Genomic DNA, 18,533 nt, shown 5'->3' on the forward strand with positions numbered 1-18,533 from the left:
ACAAGAAATGTTCAGAGGTCCATGCCCCTCCGCGGAACCCAAACTGTACTTGATTATGTTGCTAATAGTTGCATCAAACGGTGTTTGTTTGTTCGGCCATTTTGATCCCACGGCATTGTTTCGCGATGACGCAACGAGGTGAAAGTTCGGCTTGCGCAAGAGTTGCTTGTGTGTTATAATTTGCGGGTTGAAATTGCGAGGGGAATGTGCGTGAATTTGTCAAATGCCAAAACAGCAACGTGTGAAGCGTTGGCGAGATGAGCAAATATAGTATTATTGTTTTTTTGGAGTCTTTGGTCTGTATTTTTTGTCTGTATTTTTTATTTCAACTCCAAATTTGTTACTAGTTACGGGTATCCCGTGAAACCATATCGAAAATACAAGCTGAGACATGGATGCACAGAAATACCAGAAAAAGAGACCAGCGCTGGGAATCGAACGAGGTCCTCAGCAATCCGTGCTGCGTGTCTGGGTGAGCGGTTAGTTCCGAAATAATGTGACGTCTCTATGAGAGCGGAACATAGATGTCGCTAGTGCTGCTGCTTAAGTAGCGTAGTAGAAATAAGCAACCTGAGATATGTATGCATAGGAAAAATTCATGTCTAGATTCCCGTCCAGCGGTGGTGTAGGGGTTATAGCACGCAGCACGGATTGCTGAGGACCTGGGTTCGATTTCCAGCGCCGGTCTCTTTTTCTAGTTTTTCTGTGCATCCATGTCTCAGTTTGTATTTTCGAGCAAATATAGGTGACTATGACGAACATGTAGGTCACCTGGTGTCAATTGAGAAGTAGACACCAGTGACACCACAAAATTCATAGATATCATCATCATAAATAAAGTAATGGCTTGTCCTCAAGACGAATCCAATGTCGTATCATTTATCAAAATCGGTTCAGCCGTTGAGTAGTTACGAGAGGACATGGAAATAGATAACAACATAACCCTCCTTCTTCGCAGTGGGGTAAAAAGATGTTTCCATTAGTACTTCCAGTTGTTCTAGAAACTGGAAATTTTAGTATGACGGAGTCCTAAAAACTTTGAAAGTTAAATAAGATTTGTTAAGTATTGTAAATCATTTAAGGATTTCAAATTGATTAGTATCAATTACTAACTGCTTCATATTAAAAACATCAAAAACATCCTCAAACCTTTGCTATGCCAAAATGAAGTGACAAGACGGAAGTTACTTTATGTATACGTAATACGAGCCGGGATTACACACATGCTCTTTAAATACTAAATTAGTAGTCAAGGCACCTTTGAGGTTGAGAGCTATGTATATTATCTTAGGGTGTATTAACTCCACATGTGTACAGTACATAAACTATACTTGGTTTCAATAGTTAATTAACTAAATGTGAACAAACTTCAGCTGTCAGATATTGGTACATTCAAGAAGTTTAACATTTACGTAGGTAGGTACCTACTGATATCTATCATTGTAATACAAAATAGACTAGTGCAGGGTTTCTCAAACTTATGGCTCCACGTACCCCTGTTAAAGTTTCTAGACGATGGCGAAACCCCTACCTCCCCCCCCCCAAGGAAAGTAATAAAATTGACTGTTTTATTTCAATCATCATCATCAATAATATAATGTATATTATTTATTTCAATAAAAGGTAACAAATATAGGTTAGAATCATCTTGCAACAAAATACAAACTGAAACAAACACAACAAATAACAAACAAATAAGAACGACGCGGAAGGCTTTAGCGGATCAAAAAACGCTTTAATCACGTAATAAGGGCGAAAAAAGTCATGCTGTGGCGAATCGACGTTTACGACGGGAAATGAAATAAAATACAAAAAGATCCAAAACCAATCTTATCATCTTGCTAGTCTTGCAGCCTGGTGGTTTTTGGAGTCACGTAAACCTTGTCGCGAACCCCCCTACCGTCGAATAGCGAACCCCTAGGGGTTCGCGTACCCCACTTTGAGTAACCCTGGACTAGTGTATTTCAATACAGAAATCTAAATGTTTAGATAGTTTAATGGGGGAATTTCAATATTTAAGACACCAATTGACGTTGTTTTGTTTACATTTAGTTAAATACCTATCCAAACCAAGTATAGGGTGGCTAAAGGTCTCTACACATTACACTGTACGAGTATCATGATTCATGCGGGTGACACTCTTTCCCGGCCCGGATAATACCGACATGGAAATACCGACCCTGTTTTTCGTTACTTTTCGAAATCTTCGTTGCTTCTATAACTCGGTCTTGTACCTCATTAAAATACCTACAATCAACACCTTTCTTGAAACTTTCAGCCTTCTTGAATAAAAAATTATATGTATACATATAAACAATTTCCCGTTATAGGCTATTTACAGAAAGACCCTGTTTAAGTTGACTCCCCATGGAAATTAATTTTCGAAAAATAAACAACATAAATAAGTAAGTGGTGGTTTTAACTGCTCTACATAAATCAATGAAACACAACGAGTGCACGTGATGGATTGCTACTAAGTCAAAAAGACAATTGTCATTTTTTACTACACGAATCCTTTCGATTTCCCTGAAACCCGAAGGTTTTTCTAAGAGCTATTTGTCACTATATATCTTCTGTCAATTTTAAACACGAAGGTAGGATTCGATTTGTAGCATTCGAACATGGCAGATGTAGACAATATCTAATTTTGCTATTTCTGTTTCTTTGGCTAGTTGAAGTATAATTTTGATAGTGTTTTATGCGACGTTTAACCTTAACAGTGAACAGTGATCACAAAATTCTATATTGCTCTCGTGTGTGACATTTTTTAATGCGCAAGTTGTCTCCACGTGGTTTCAGGAATTTTACTGCAATCACCGTACAACGTCCCTCTCAAAAAGAGTTTACCTTGACACTGGCGAAATTGTCCTAATTAAAACAGAAAAGCCATTTTAAAAGAGAACTAGAAGAACACGAAGGTACGAGTAATAAAGTATAAAGATATTTCTGACTTCGACTGTACAAACATGGACCCTACAAGGGCGCAGCAACATGAATGTTTTTAAACATCAATTATTACGAGTACTTATCATAATCAACAAACACTATCATTATCCGTTAGAATAAAATGTTGATTTGTCCGGAAAAGGTATATCGTGTCTATGGACAATAGCTTCCCCGAACCCGATTAATAATCAATTAATTTATAATGTAACTCTTTATCCTTAATTTAATTTAATTTTAATTATTAAATGATAATTATGTAATCTTTAATAATAGTTTAAATTTAAATTCATTTTATTCATATTCATAATTTCAATTTATTCGTATTAAGTACTAGCTTTTTCCCGCAGCTTCGCCCGCGTGGTATTCGGTTATCGCGTGCTGTTCCCTCGGAAACTGTGAAATTTTCCGGGATAAAAAGTAGCCTATGTCACTCTCTGGCCATAAATTCTCTGTGCCAAAAATCACGACGATCCGTCACTCCGTTTAGACGTGAAAGACGGACAAACATACAAACACACACTTTCACATATTACCTGTACTACCATATTTTAAGAAACAAACAATTTTCGTTCCGTCTTGCCATTTTGACAGCGGTTCCTAAAAAACTGACGAGTTTAGAAATCTGAGGAATGAATGTTCTGGTAGACATATGTAGGTATAGTAGTGCGACCAAATTTGAGGTCACGCACACGAGACCATGTCGTGTAATGACAGCAGGATTTTGACAATTACTCATTCAATTCATTCATTCACCTTTTGTGAAATCAGATCTTTTTGTAGCTGTGTGTGTAATCAATTTATTCATTCACTTCTCTGTGTAGTATTTTAGTTTAGTGTACCTTATCTTAAACACCATAAAGAATAAAATCATTGTCATCTAAACACGAAAACAATTAACTTCAAAACTCCAAAGCGCCATACATTTTGTTGTAAAAAGCTTTCGAAATTCAACAAAACTTACTTTTTAAGAACAAAAGTTTTTTCCCGCAGAGCATTTAAGCCGGAAGTTATTTGCTCAAAAGTAAAGAACATCAAGGCGAAATTCATTTAATTACACGAATATTACGGTGGAATGTAAGAAGCGTGAAGCCACTTTCGTCGTAACACAAATAAAAATACCGAGGTATTATCCCATATATTGCGAGCTTTTGTCAGACTGGCTTAAAATTTGGTGCGCAATATTGTTGATAGAATGACGATGCAAGTAAAATCCGCAAAAATCTTTTTCAGTTCTCATGCTCGTAAAGTTCATGTTTATACTGTCTAGGCGACATAAAATGAGTTCTTGTGCTCTAGTGCGTAAATTAAAATCTTCGTCTACCACCAAGGCAATAAGGTAATAAGGTGTAAACAGCCACAAACAAAGGAGTTTCTACATTATTATATTTTTAATTTATATAAAACTAAAAATCAAGCAAATCAATCAAAATAGATCAATAAAACTAAAAAATATAATTATATAATGATGCATGAACAATAAAAGGTACAACATAGTAAGTGAACAATTGTTTCCACTGTTGATATTTCATTTGCCATCGAAGTGAAAAGCAGAGTGTAAAACTCGAGCATTAAACCCATTTTCCCCTCGACGTGTCTATCCACCCTGCGCCGTACCGGCTCGTGCGGCTATATAACCGCCTCGGGTAAAATGGCCTGTTTTATGCTCTTGTTGTACCTACAATCTACTATTAGTTTAAGAATAATATAACTTTTTGCTTTTCAGTTTTTTCGGCGGTTCAATTTTTTTTTTAAAAAGTTTATAAAACCGAGTTTAGACTTGCAAGAAAAGTAGTGCAAGTTGCATTACATGCGAGGCCGTAAAGCCAACGAGTTTGTAGTTTAACAGTGAGTTGGTTAGCCGTGTTAGGTTCTTTTTATATATTCTTCTACTGAGAATAGCAGACAGGTGATGTTTACTTCTGAAATCATACGCTGTTCCTCTTCCATCCCTCTTCCACCTCAAGATTGACGGTTTGGTTCCTTATTCAAGCGTTTGTTCCTAACCATTTCCGTGGATATTTTTCTGTGAAAATGGCAAAAGATTGATAAAAAAGTTATGTTATCTGATTAGAATACAGGAACTCTAACAAATAATCGAAAGCGACATCGGCATCTACAGCCAATTCGTAAAAAAAGTGACCAAGATAGTGAGGCAATGAGGGCTATCGCGAATGAACTAGTGTAGCGTGAGGTCTCCGAAATGTCAAATCTCATAGTTTTTGGGTGAGCTACGCGGGTTTATTTATAATTAGAATAATTTTGTGAATATTTTGCAATATCTGAAATTAATTATGGCATATATGCGTTCCGGGGCAATGAATGTCTGTGTTTTGAGACAGTTTTGTCTTTCGGAAACCTTTGTCCTCCCTTTTTTCCGAACAAAAACAGGGACTATGCAACACTGTGGCATGCTCGATATTTATATGGTACGGTTTTAAGGTGTATTAAATATGATTTTAATCTAAACTTTGTTTTCACGCCCGTAATAACAGACTTTCAAAACCATACTTAAAAACCTCACGCTACAGTGCGCCATCTAGTGAGACAAAAAACGATAGCCCTCATTGAAACGCTCGAATAACCCTTAAACCTCTTTGGGGACAATTGCCCTCATGTGTGGTGTAAGATATACATAGCATCCTTGGAACACCAATCATGATGTTGTTTTTCTCTTTGCAGCAACACTGGCGCTCGCGAGCATAATCTCAGCAGCCCAAATCGAGGACCCATGCAAGACGAAGTCGCGTGTAGTGGCTGACGACAAATACTGCGACAAATACTGGGAGTGCGACAACGGCCAGTCGGTGCAGTACGACTGCCCCAACGGCCTGGTGTTCGCGGGAAAGCATAGAGGAGTGACTGAGGGCTGCGATTACCCGTGGCGGTCGAACTACTGCGAGTACCCAAAGGTGCAGATAAGTGAGTATCAAGAGTGTTATAGTACATTGTGCATTAAGGGGCGTAAGAAGGGGATTACTAACGAGAGTCTGTTAGAAGCCCGACGCCGGTGGCGGAGGGCTTTTAATGACTCTCGTTAGTAATCCCCTACGGCCCGTGATACACACAATGATTTTCATTACATTGCGAGGAAAAAAATGCAAAAATGAAATTATTTTGTGTCCACTCACTTCACAGCTCGGCAAAAGAAAGGAGCTAAAACAACTGAATAAAATAATGGCTACCCGCCAATACAAGGGGCTACTACAAAATTCGAAAATCGAAGTACGTATCGTACCGTCCCTCTCACTCTCGTATTAAATAATGTTAGCGTCAGGAAAACGATATGAACTTCAATTTTCGTATTTCGTAGTAGCCACCCTGACTGTCACTTTTTTCGAGTCGTCTACCATAGATAATGCTAAGAACTGTGTTTAGTTTAAAATTCAAATGGTCTTACAGCCAGATTTTTCCAACGTGGTAAAGAAATATTTGCTAAAATTATTGGAAAACAATTTGATATAAATTTAAAATATAAAAATAACGAAGTTTCATGAAGCGTGGCAAATTTTTATGGGGTATTATAAGTGGGTTGTTATGCCTAAGAGAATTCTGAGTAAACTGTTATGCGAAAAGATTATGCAAAATAGAATTATGACATAAAAAATATGCGTAAACAAGGGGAACCGTCACAGAAACCCTCATTAAGTAATACTTTAACTGTGACACTTCTCCCACAGACCCTCCTATCGGCACGGAGCACTGTGATTGGCTGTACGGCATCTTCGGCCACGAGACCTCTTGCACCAGGTACTGGACCTGCTGGAACGGGACAGCCACCGAGCAGCTCTGCATCGGAGGTCTGCTGTACAACGAGCAAGCACACTCTTGTGACTGGCCCGAAAACGTTGATGGATGCCAGAAGCACCGTAAGTTGGTTCAATAATTCTTCAACAAATGTACCGTACGGTTAGCAGCAGAAATAGATGAGCGGTTGAGGTTATTAAAAATGTTCTCTTGTTTATTACCTTAGCAAGAGTCGTGTGTAGATCATTATGAGCACCGCAACCCCTCATCCATTTCTGCTGCTGACTGTTCAATACAAGCAATGGGATGACTTTAATCGAATTTGTTGGTTTAAATTCCCTATTAAGTTAAGTATTGTACGCGCAACAGCTCCAAAGAAAAATATGCTCAGAGTTTCTTTGCGGGATAGAATCCGGAGTGCGGAAGTTCTTTGCAAATCTAGAGCCAAAAATTCCCAAGGTCACAGTTCCCTAAACAACTTAGCCGTGAGGAGCTAAAAGGCCTTGAGTGGTGACCATGAATCGGAGGACGCAGCGTTGGCAGGCCTCCCGTTACGTAGACCGACAACATCGAACTGTGCGAGCCACCCGTGGATGCACGTGGCAAGCTGTTATGTGGCGTTCTAAGGCCATTTGCCTTTGTTTAACATTGGACGCCTTCCGGCTTATGATGAGGTGGTTCTTTGAGATGTGAAAAAAGTAAACGTGCTGTACCATCTTAACCTACAACACACCCTACAACAGCCGATCACATGGGGGCCTGAAAATCAGTCATATTCGTTTAAGTTAATTAATCTTTTTTGATGACATAATATCCCTTAATACTTTTCAATGAGGCTTTTTTTTTATACGACTGGATGGCAAACGAGCAAGTGGGTCTCCTGATGGTAAGAGATCACCACCGCCCATAAACATCTGCAAACCAGGGGAATTGCAGATGCGTTGCCAACCTAGAGGCCTAAAATGGGATACCTCAAGTGCCAGTAATTTCACCGGCTGTCTTACTCTCCACGCCGAAACACAACAGTGCAAGCACTGCTGCTTCACGGCAGGATTAGCGAGCAAGATGGTGGTAGCAATCCGGGCGGACCTTGCACAAGGTCCTACCACCTGCAAAATTCATATTTTCATCATATATTCATATTTTTGCTTCATATTTTTCGGTGATCGAGGACGGCCCCGGCTCGCTTTATGAATCTGCAAACGTGTGCAATTTCAAGCAAGACCTAATAGTTTGGAGGTGTGCGTTGACATATTAAATCAAAGATGATAATTATTTCAAGAATGATTCTCAGACAATTTCTACTGTCGCTTTAAAGTTTAGTTATATAATCAGATTACAAGACGCAGTTACATAGAGGAAACGACTCAGTATTGTTATGGACATCAGATATTTTATTGTCTAGCCTTAAATATAATGTGACTTTTGTGAATAGCTATCATTGTTTCAACCGCTTTTGTTCTAGATCATTTGGCACTTGACCTGCGTGATCTTTCTTTGTGATCAATAATGATCGAATCATTTAGTTACGTTCGTAACTAGCTGACAAATTGCGAAGCCGTCATTGTCTTGTTCGGTTTCATTCGATTATTAATTCGATTTCTCCTGTCAAGCGATCCGAGTGATTATCGTTACATTGCAATCGATTCATCTAGTATAAGAGCTATGCTAGTGCAAAAATTTCGAAATAAATGTACCGTGCGAAGCTCCGGCAACAGTAATAATTTTTCCAATAAATAGGATAATAATTTCCAAGAATTAGGATAAAATTTGTATTCTGTTTTAAAAGCAAATAATAGCTCGACGTTGCCAGAGGTTTATAAAATGTTCTGGATAGACCGAGTAAGATTATTTTGTATGAAAGGGAATATAGAGGTTTTATATAAAAAAATACAAAATCCATACCGATGGCAAGGGGAATCTACCACACTATTTTACCCAACAAATTATTCATGACGTTTCACCACGTTTATTAACCACGATCACTCTGTCGAGAGTGTGGTGTCTTAGAAGAATAAGTTATGACTAGTAAAATTAGGGACAATTTATGGATAACTAGGGGATTTTTTGTTTCTTTCTACTCTGCACGGCGCAGACAGCATTTTATGTAGTGATAATTATCGTGTATTTAGTGTAGTGTATGCCGATTATTTATTAACCGAAAGAAACGACTAGCTCTTTGCCTACGTCTCAGAAACAAGCGTATCATGCAGTTTAGCTAACGAACCGATCATAATAGAGAAAGTTAATAGCATTACAACTGACCGATACTTAAATGGAAATTACGAGTAATCCATAAGCACTGTAAGATTCATTAACAGAATAATGAATAAAGGAAAGGGGTTCGAAAGGCTAGTGGACGCGATACATGTGCGACAATGGGTGAGATTCTCTTTGCCTGTTCATTGCGCAGCCAAGTCGCTTGTTGCACATTGGTACCAGGCAAGGGCACGCAATGAACGCAGGATTCGCTCGCCGCATCGCTTGTTGCACGAATATTGCCGGGCTGTTAGGCACAACTTGGTTGGTTATTTTATAGGGCAAAATTCAAATATTTTTATTTGCATAAACAAGGGTATAAATTGGTCTTATTGTATAATGTCCTAGGTTCCATTCCTTGTTTTGCCATAGTATGGCGTACAAATATTTAGCAACAGAAATATGTCTCCAGTTAGAAATACGAGTATGTAAATAATGATTAGAAAATCCTTCCTGCATATTGGAGACTACTTCGAAGTCGCGACATAGCCAAGCGAATTAATTAGTTCGTGAAAGTGGCAATTGACAAGGCATATAGTACGGAGAACAAAGCCCGTTGAGACCGCAAGCAGCGTAGGACGTCCTTCAACGAGATGGACGGATGACCTGATCAAAGCCGTGGGTTCACGGTGGATGCAGGTCGCTTCTAACAGAAGCAACTTGAGGTTGGAATGAAAATGGCGAGCGCTTCTGCGACAAATTGCTGTCTCAAAAACTGACATCAGAGGCTCAGGAAAGCAAATGAGTAGTTAAAATTAATTCGAAGGTTAATTGGGACGCGCTTTTGCATTAATTTCCTGTGTTTTAACTTTGTAGTCTGAGATTCCGAGGCAAAATTCTGGACCTGATAACATAATGTCGATGGGTCTCTGACTCTACCTCTTATATAAAATTTCTAATCTAATCTAATAAGGCCGCCGTGGTGGCCTAGTGGTTTGATCTATCGCCTCTCAAGCAGAGGGTCGTGGGTTCAAACCCCGGCTCGCACCTCTGAGTTTTTCGAAATTCATGTGCGGAATTACATTTGAAAATTACCACAAGCTATGCGGTGAAGGAAAACATCGTGAGAGAACCTGCACAAACCTGCGAAGCAATTCAATGGTGCGTGTGAAGTTTCCAATCCGCACTGGGCCCGCGTGGGAACTATGGCCCAAGCCCTCTTGTTCTGAGAGGAGGCCTGTGCCCAGCAGTGGCACGTATATAGGCTAGGATGATGTATCTAATAAGGAAGCGTATCTCAAATGTTTGTTCGAATTTCTTAAATTATCATATTTTATACTACTAGGTTGAGTCAGAGACCCGTCGATATGCAGCCAAAGCAGACTTTTCCTTAAACAGACAAAAGGGCATTTAAAATCGAAACGAACGATTTTAGGATAGATGTTTTTAATAAGAAAGCAAAATTAACTTAGTTAAGCTGCTTAAATAATAATTACGGCTTAATATAATGGAATATCATAGTAACATGAGTACCCCCAGTGGAACCTACTCTAATACGTATTATAAACATAGGGAGTGCTTATTTGTTAACAAACAGTTTAAGTAACATTTATAGGCGAAATTTTGGCTTCTGAGATCGCTAGAGACTAACTTATCTGACACTCCACGAACGACTTTTTTGTTTCGAACTAGTTACAAGTTCATTCACAAAAGTCAAACGCGCGCATATCCATTCCCTAACAAAACGAATGAAGCCCTAAAAAAATATTTTTCTCTGTACTTGTTATTTTCTCAACTTCCCTATTTTTTTAATAAAATACCTTTACGTTTTTAGTTGACTGTGCGAAGAGGGTTGATTTTGTTTACGGTGGATGACTGTGATTTTTTTAAATTAAAAACATCATGAACACATGGGTTACTAAATGAAGAAATTTGCGGGATCCTATACTATTATCGGCGCGTGCCTGCGGTCGCTATACATCTTGCACAATACACCACGATATGGGGGAAGACAGAACAAGGAGACAATTTTCGTTGATATCAAAATCAATCTCTGTCGTAACATTAAACGGAAAGTCAAATATTACGTAGTTATAGGGAATTGTTGCGTATTATTTTTCTCATTTTTCATACATTTAATATTGAAGCAGATAGGTGTCATATTAATCACTTTTTATGCTTCAAAATCAAAATCAATTGGTAATGCATCAAATCATCATCTAACAGATTTTTGTATCACTTTTTAGTGTTTTAATTTCGTTTTTTTGACTGCGATGTAACAAGCAGTTAATATACTTAATAGCTAATTCAATCTGGAGGCATTTGGAACTAAGGCCCGTAACGAAAATTTTTTTTACAGAGTATAATTTATTGATATCAATGAAACTCCAATGAACTGCAACGACATTTTATTTTAGTTATGTAATGTATAATGTCTATCTACAATATGTATATAGATTTTATGGTTTGAGGATTTTGCAGCTGAAGAAGCGAATTTTTTTATTCAAGCCTGCCATTAAATTTTGCACAGTGGTTTCGGTGACTTTGTTGATATTTCTTGCCAGATCAAATAATTTTCACCAATATTTTCCATAAAAATATTTTTATTTTCGTCGCTTATATTCGCTATATTTTCAGGGGTGATGCTCTTTCCCGGCCCGGATAACACCGACATGGAATTACCGGCCCTGTTTTTAGTGTACACGCCCATACAAACTGACAGGAGCTTCTATGGGCGTGTACACGGAAAACAGGGTCGGTATTATCCCGGTATTATCCGGGCCGGGAAAGAGTGTCACCCTATTTTCAGTTGTGTACAATGGATTACCTGGCAAAGTCGCAAAATCTTTTTTCACATACATCAAATCGTCCAAATTGCGAAAAGCTCCTTCAATTTTCGGGACCTTGTAACGGAACTATTGTATGGTTTTACTGATGGTTTGGAGCTTTAACTTTTTATAGGTATTTAAATTTTGATGCAATTTCGCTCTCTGGACCATAGATATACTAGTTTTCATATTTTGGCCACATCCCGCACCGTTAAACGACAATTATTCTTGTACGACACTATTTTCTCTTTTATTTTCTTTATTTAAGGGGCCCGTCGGGCGTACACTTCGAGCTTTCTCTTGAATTCTGTATTCTTTTAAGTACCGATTAACAATATTTCGCACCGTCGTACGACTTACATCCACCATTTTTCCAGCCGCCGCAAAAATTGTTTTAGGATTTTCGAGGTACGTTCGCAAAAGAGTTTCTCTCCGAATTATTTTAACGCCCTACATTTTAAATAAAAACAGTACTTGACCTGAATTAATTATATCAACCGACACATCAAGATAACACAAACAGAAAAAAAATCGTTCACTAGCTAGTATTTTACTGGTACGCAGACTGTAAAAAAACTTTTCGAGTACTGTCTTAAGTTGGTCACTTTTTTCTCCTTTTCCCTCATCTGGGATTGTTGTCCAATGGAACTACTCTTGCTACTTTACCCTCATGGGCCTCATGTGAGATTGTCATTCTATGAAACTACTCTCCATATATCGATCAATATGGTTAGCACTACGGCCCCACAATATGGTGCCGCTACCAGGATTATGCTATACTAATTATAAGCCATCCGTAACGTTTGCTGTCTGACTTAAATAACACCAGGCTCATGCTGCTACATTAATTGCCAATTTATCAAAACTTAGCCTCAAACAGAGTATTCTCATGCAAATTGCACTTTAAGTTAGCAAAGTTTATCAATTAAAATATTCCGAGTGGTATCTAGCTCAACTTTCAAGCATGAAATGCGAATGCGGTGAAACTCAGCCCCATAACATAAGTTTCTTGTTGGTTTATATTGAAATAATGCTTACCCGCGGCTTCGCACGCGTAAACCAGCAGATCCAGCAGTTACTTTATTCCGGGATTTCACTACATTCTAGTGGGAATCACATTAAAAATATTAGTAGGAAGTAGGATTTATTACGAAAGCAAGTATTGGCAGAAGAAGAGGTTCGTACACTCCAGTGACGTTCATTAAAAAAGGGCATGATTCACGTAAATACGGTGATACGGTACGATTTATACAGTCACCAGCACCAATATCTGACACAACGAAGCGTTCCTCAATATCTGATACTATTCTATTTCAAGGGCCGGCAGGGAGTGTCAGATGTTTATGTATGCTCCGCTGTGGCAGATGCCTTTTCTGATCACGTCTTCGGAACCATGTATCTCTTGTTGTACTAATTGTACGGCGTCCCTTCCAGCTCTGTGCAACGAAGACCCCAACGGGAACGTGCCGCTCGGCAAGTCATGCAACCGCTACTGGCAGTGCCAGGGCGGATACCCCCGTCTCCAGCGCTGCCCGGCCATGCTGGTGTTCGACAGACGCTCGCTCCGTTGCGTAGTGCCTCCTACTGAGGAGTGCGACGTGCCCACTACAACTGCCCCGCCCCCGGAAGAGGAAGAGCCTAGAGAGAGACCGCAGGTATGGATGGAAGTTTCTAGAAGGGTTCAAGGTGGATTAGATCTGATGGCAGCCATCCATCGGTGAGTATTTCCGACTACAGCGCTGCCCGGTCATGCTGGTGTTCAACAGATGCTAGCTTCGCTGCTTGGTACCTTCTACTGCGGAATGCGATGTGCCCACTACAATCGCTCCGCCCCCAAAAGAGGACGAGCTTAGAGCCGCAGGTATGGACTGCAGTTTCTACAAGGATCTAGGCTGCACTGGACTCGGGCATTGAAAGATAAAGATCCTCGGCTCCAGCGTTGCTTGGCTAATGCTAGTATTTGAGAAACACTCGCTCCGCTGTGTAGTTATTGCCTCCAACTGAAGAGTGTGATGTGCCCACTGCTGCATGGTCAGAAGATGAAGTAGCTAGACAGAGTCCGCAGGTATGGATGAAACTTTCCATTGGTGAAAGAATTTTTAAAATCGGCTCTGTAGTTTTATAGATTACCGCCTACAAGCAAAGAAATAAACAAAATTTAGATAATTTCCCTATAGAAATTTCAAAAATCCTTCCTCAATTTACCTCTACGATACTTTAAGTACATGTATGCCAAATTTCAAGTCTCTAGCACCAGTAGTTTAGACTGTACGTTGTCTGTCAGTCAATCTTGGTACTGTTTTATGGGTATATATATAGAGAAGATAGATATAACAAGGCGTTAATGGTTCTGTTCTTTGATTAATCATCTCCTCATAGACCCAAAGGCTTATCTCGAATTATGCATTTATTTCGAATCTGAGCTTTGTGTAACCTCGCTAAGGTGGTTTTTGCAACTCTGAAATCAAGCTCGTTACGAGCTTGAGAAAGTACCATTCGTAATGGGGATTCCGTGACGAAAATGACCTTTCCCTATACGGCATGTCCATCTCTCAGGCAAAGTTACAAGTGCGGCCTGAAACGACGAGACTGGGAACTGTCGTTTGCAAATTTAGTTTCGCCAACTGCATTAACAAAACTGTCGCGTTTAATAATCTTCTATCTCCTTCGGACAATAACGGGGAAAGTGAAACTTACAGTGACACTTATATGAGGAGAAACGAGAAACATATTTTATTTGACTTGCTTGCTTATGTTCCTAATAACGTGTAAGATATGTATTCGTGACTTAACTTAAGTAAAGGAAAAGAAAGGATATAATTTTATTTGATGAGTTATTTGTGTTGTTGTCTGGATCTCAAACATTTGCACATTTTTTGGTGTTCTGTACTTCAAAATTACAGATGGTATCCTTAAAGGACCATTTGTGTGTTTATCTGTACGTGCGTCTGTCACAGCTAATTTGCTGATCTACTGAAACGATCAGGTTGAGATTTAAAAAAATTGTACCTACCAATTGTAAGTACAATGTGACATAGGTAACTGAAGGTTTTGTCGTAATTTTTAATAAAATCAATTTTCTTTTTAGACTTTAAGTTCATTTATGTGTGACTGCCGTAACCAATTTTTTTTAGCTATTATTTAGGTACAGTCGATTACAAAGAGGTCTCACTGACACACAGTACAGTGTTCACTGTGAGATTCTACTGTATCAACGCTCTTCTTATACCCCTCAATTTCCAATCTCGTGCTGTGTCAGGCCAAGCCACATCCTTTTGTAACAAAACTTTTTTTTTCAGCACCAATCGAAGAGGCCAAGCCAGAACCAGCCCAACGAGTACCAAGAACAAGCACAGCAGCGCCCTCGGCCCAGAAACTAAAAAAAAAGCTTGTAATGAGGACTGGCTGGAAATACGTAGCAAAGACTAAGGATAGCGCCTAAATTAAATTAAGAAAAAAATAACCTTCAGTGTGCACGAGTAGCCTTCATATTATAACCAAAGTGTATCTATCACAGACGGTGCAAATAGTTGGATTAGATCGGCGTAGAAATAACCGTGGCAAGACCACACAATGAGGGCTATCGCGAATGAATTCGCCGCTAGAGGCGCTAGTGTAGCGTGAGGTCTCCGAAATGTCAAATCTCATAGTTTTTGGGTGAGCTACGCGGGTTTATTTACAATTAGAATAATTTTGTGAATATTTTGCAATATCTGAAATGAATTATGGCAAATATGCGTTCCGGGGCAATGAATATCTGTGTTTTGAGACAGTTTTGTCTTTCGGAAACCTTTGTCCTCCCTTTTTTCCGTACAAAACAGGGACTATGCAACACTGCATGTGGCATGCTCGATATTTATATGGTACGGTTTTAAGGTGTATTAAATATGATTATAATCTAAACTTTGTTTTCACGCCCGTAATAACAGCCTTTAAAACCATACTTAAAAACCTCACGCAACAGTGCGCCATCTAGTGAGATAAAAAACGATAGCCCTCATTTAAAAACTGCCGTCGGCAGTTCAAGAAAATAAAATACAAGCTTCCATTTAATAAAAAAGTATATCGCTCTTTCCCTTTCAACAGACCTTTTATTTATGGAGCTAGAGAGCGCTGATAGACATCAAGTTTTATTATTTTGCCTGTGTATTTAGATTGTGCGAGTCTAAAATGGACTTGACGTAGTATGGTCTAATCTTGGTTACATTACAAGTGCATGCTGAAGAAATGTCTAAAGCCCAATGGAGTTTGAATTATTTCATCTTCCACGTTATCTGGAAAAAAAACTTAACCAAAGCCTGTCTTGAATGTAGTAGAAATAATGTGTCCATATAGATTATGTAGACATTCCAAATAAGACTACTACATGCAAGATGGGACTTGAGTTTAATATCTAGCTAACAGGAGAGATTTTGACACATTTTTTTACTTTCACGTATGTTCCAGCAATCTCCTAATTCTATTTCCCTTTTCCCTTACTCCTTCTTAAAATCTTTTCCTTCGGTCAGTGTTAAACTCTTACCCACCATAAAAATTTAAATTTTAGTTGTTAAGTCTATTTCCTGTTTTGGTCTGTCATTTCTATCAATTTATTTTAAGCTGAGCTTACTTGTAATAAGAACGGCATTCTGTAAAAAATACGATTGCAATTAAATAGAGATACCTAGTGGTATCTCTGTCGGTTTGTCATTAGTAGGACATAGGTAGGACACCAGTCCAGCAGCGCTACTACGAAATTAGAAAATCGAAGTTCGTATCGTACCCGCCCTCTCACTCTCGTATGAAATAATATAAGCGTTGGCGGGACGGTACGATACGAACTTCGATTTTCGAATTACGCTGTAGCCCTGCAGCACCCTTAACGTATATCAATGTAAAGTCAGTTAGGTACGTTACACAAACACTTTCCAAAAAAACCGTTACACATATAAATTAAGAACCGGAGTCAACCAAAAAAGCAGCCTAGGCCAATGTAGCCCCAAAATGTGCCTGTGCATTTGTCTAACACGTATAAAAAATTAGATTCACGTAAAGTCGTAGCGTAAAGTACATGTATGTATGTACATGTTTTGTCTTTTTCTCGCAAAATCTACTATCAAAGTGACAGATAAAGACAAAAAAATGAACAAATGATAATTATCATATCCAATTCCAATTTGCTTTGAAAGTGGAATGGTTTCTTTACGAGCGTATTTTTAAACTGGCTGAAAACATTAGGTAATGGCTGGAAATAAGTAAATAAAAAAAATATAGAGTGCGTCACAAAGCTATGAATCACAAGATATCACAAAAACGCACTCTATATTTTTTTTATTTACTTATTTCCAGCCATTAATATTATCAGCCAGTATAAAAATACGCTCGTAAAGAAACCATTCCACTTTCAAAACAAATTGGCGACGATTCGTTCCATTATGTTGGCACTACGGACTTTCTGCTGTAACAAGGTCGGTTTCAAATAAACAATTTTGTAGAATGCCTGAAGAAACTCTAACCCCTTATTGACCAATTACAAAACTTGGAAGTTAACGCAATAAACAGCCATTAGTCTAATTAAAGGAGACATGACACCTGGCAGTTAGTTAATTCATTAGGAAGTAACTTGCAACTTTTTTTCTTTGCGATAATTATTTTCTTTAGATACCCAAAAAAGTATGTAAGACAATCCAGCAGTACGCCTTCTGTTAGAATGCGATTAATATTAAATGCGAAAGTTTTTCGATATGTGTGTGATCAAATTTGGTACGTAGATAGAGCTGGCCGACCGAAAAAAGGCACGGGCTACTTTTTATCCCTATATTCCTATGGCATCGAAATAAAATCTAAAAATTGAATTCGTTAGGATTAGAGACATGAAACTTGACGCGGGTATTTTATAATTTTCTACGTCAATGATATATACAGTGTAATTTTTGGGACTCCTTTGGGAATTTAGAAAAATCCCAAAATGTAAAGTCGTCTGCTGAACCTAATAATTTGGTGATAAGCTACAGGTAACTAGACTTTAGTTAGATATGTTTACGTTACCGTAGTTCTTAAATTAACAACTAGACGGCATCTTGCGGCTAATAATAATGCTGATGTTAAAAATCTGACGGTAGATGTAGCCTCCAGAAAAAACTAACTTAAAAAGGTGCTTGAACTGTTAATAAATTCAATCGTTCCCAATCAAATATTCAAAAGTCAGAGACGAGGCATAATTGGGGTGTAAAAACGCTACAATTAATTCAATTTTTCGCTCTTGTTTTTTTCCTTTTTCCGCTCACCCAAAGCTTTACAAAGTTTAATCAGCTTAAAGCCTCATTTCGTCGTAATGTCGTGTGAGCCGCGTTATATGGGCCGCTAGGACTGTTGATTAACTATGTATCATTCAACCTCGGCAATGTAAGACTAAGTTTCTGGAAATTTACTCAACTGGATATTTGACAGCTACTCGTACTTTGACATTGGTTTGGTGAAAATGAACTGTGAACATCATATGCTCGCCCGCGTGCTTACGATAGCTCCGAGTATGTCTGTAAGAATACACACACACACACATCACACAAGCCCAATTATCACCACCACCACACCACGCTGACACGTTTCGAACTCTGTCAGAGTTCATCATCAGAGCAACACAACCGTTCACCATGCTACATATAATGTTTTTTTTATTTACGTTAGTTTAAAGCATATTAAACTAACGTAAAAAAGGCAGTCGGAGTGTTCAGTTTAATAATTAACATCTATCTACAGTTTCTAAATGCTGGAAATGACAGATCCTGACTATTTTTTATGTCTTAATGTGTATAGATGTAAACAGTCGTGTTAAGT

The 18,533-nt window shown here is 38.5% G+C and overlaps 1 protein-coding gene across 1 annotated transcript; it reads left to right on the forward strand.

The window, feature by feature from the left end:
• The first annotated feature begins 125 nt into the window (after positions 1-125).
• Positions 126-16,765, forward strand: LOC141440692 (protein obstructor-E-like). The gene is made up of 5 exons (XM_074105234.1): positions 126-138; positions 5,626-5,865; positions 6,624-6,812; positions 13,152-13,372; positions 15,017-16,765. The coding sequence occupies exons 1-5, from the start codon at positions 126-128 to the stop codon at positions 15,095-15,097; spliced, it is 744 nt and encodes a 247-aa protein (XP_073961335.1). The 3' UTR covers positions 15,098-16,765.
• The last annotated feature ends 1,768 nt before the right edge of the window (positions 16,766-18,533 follow it).

This window comes from Choristoneura fumiferana, chromosome Z (genome assembly GCF_025370935.1).
Source record: "Choristoneura fumiferana chromosome Z, NRCan_CFum_1, whole genome shotgun sequence".
NCBI classification, from domain to species: Eukaryota; Metazoa; Arthropoda; class Insecta; order Lepidoptera; family Tortricidae; genus Choristoneura; species Choristoneura fumiferana.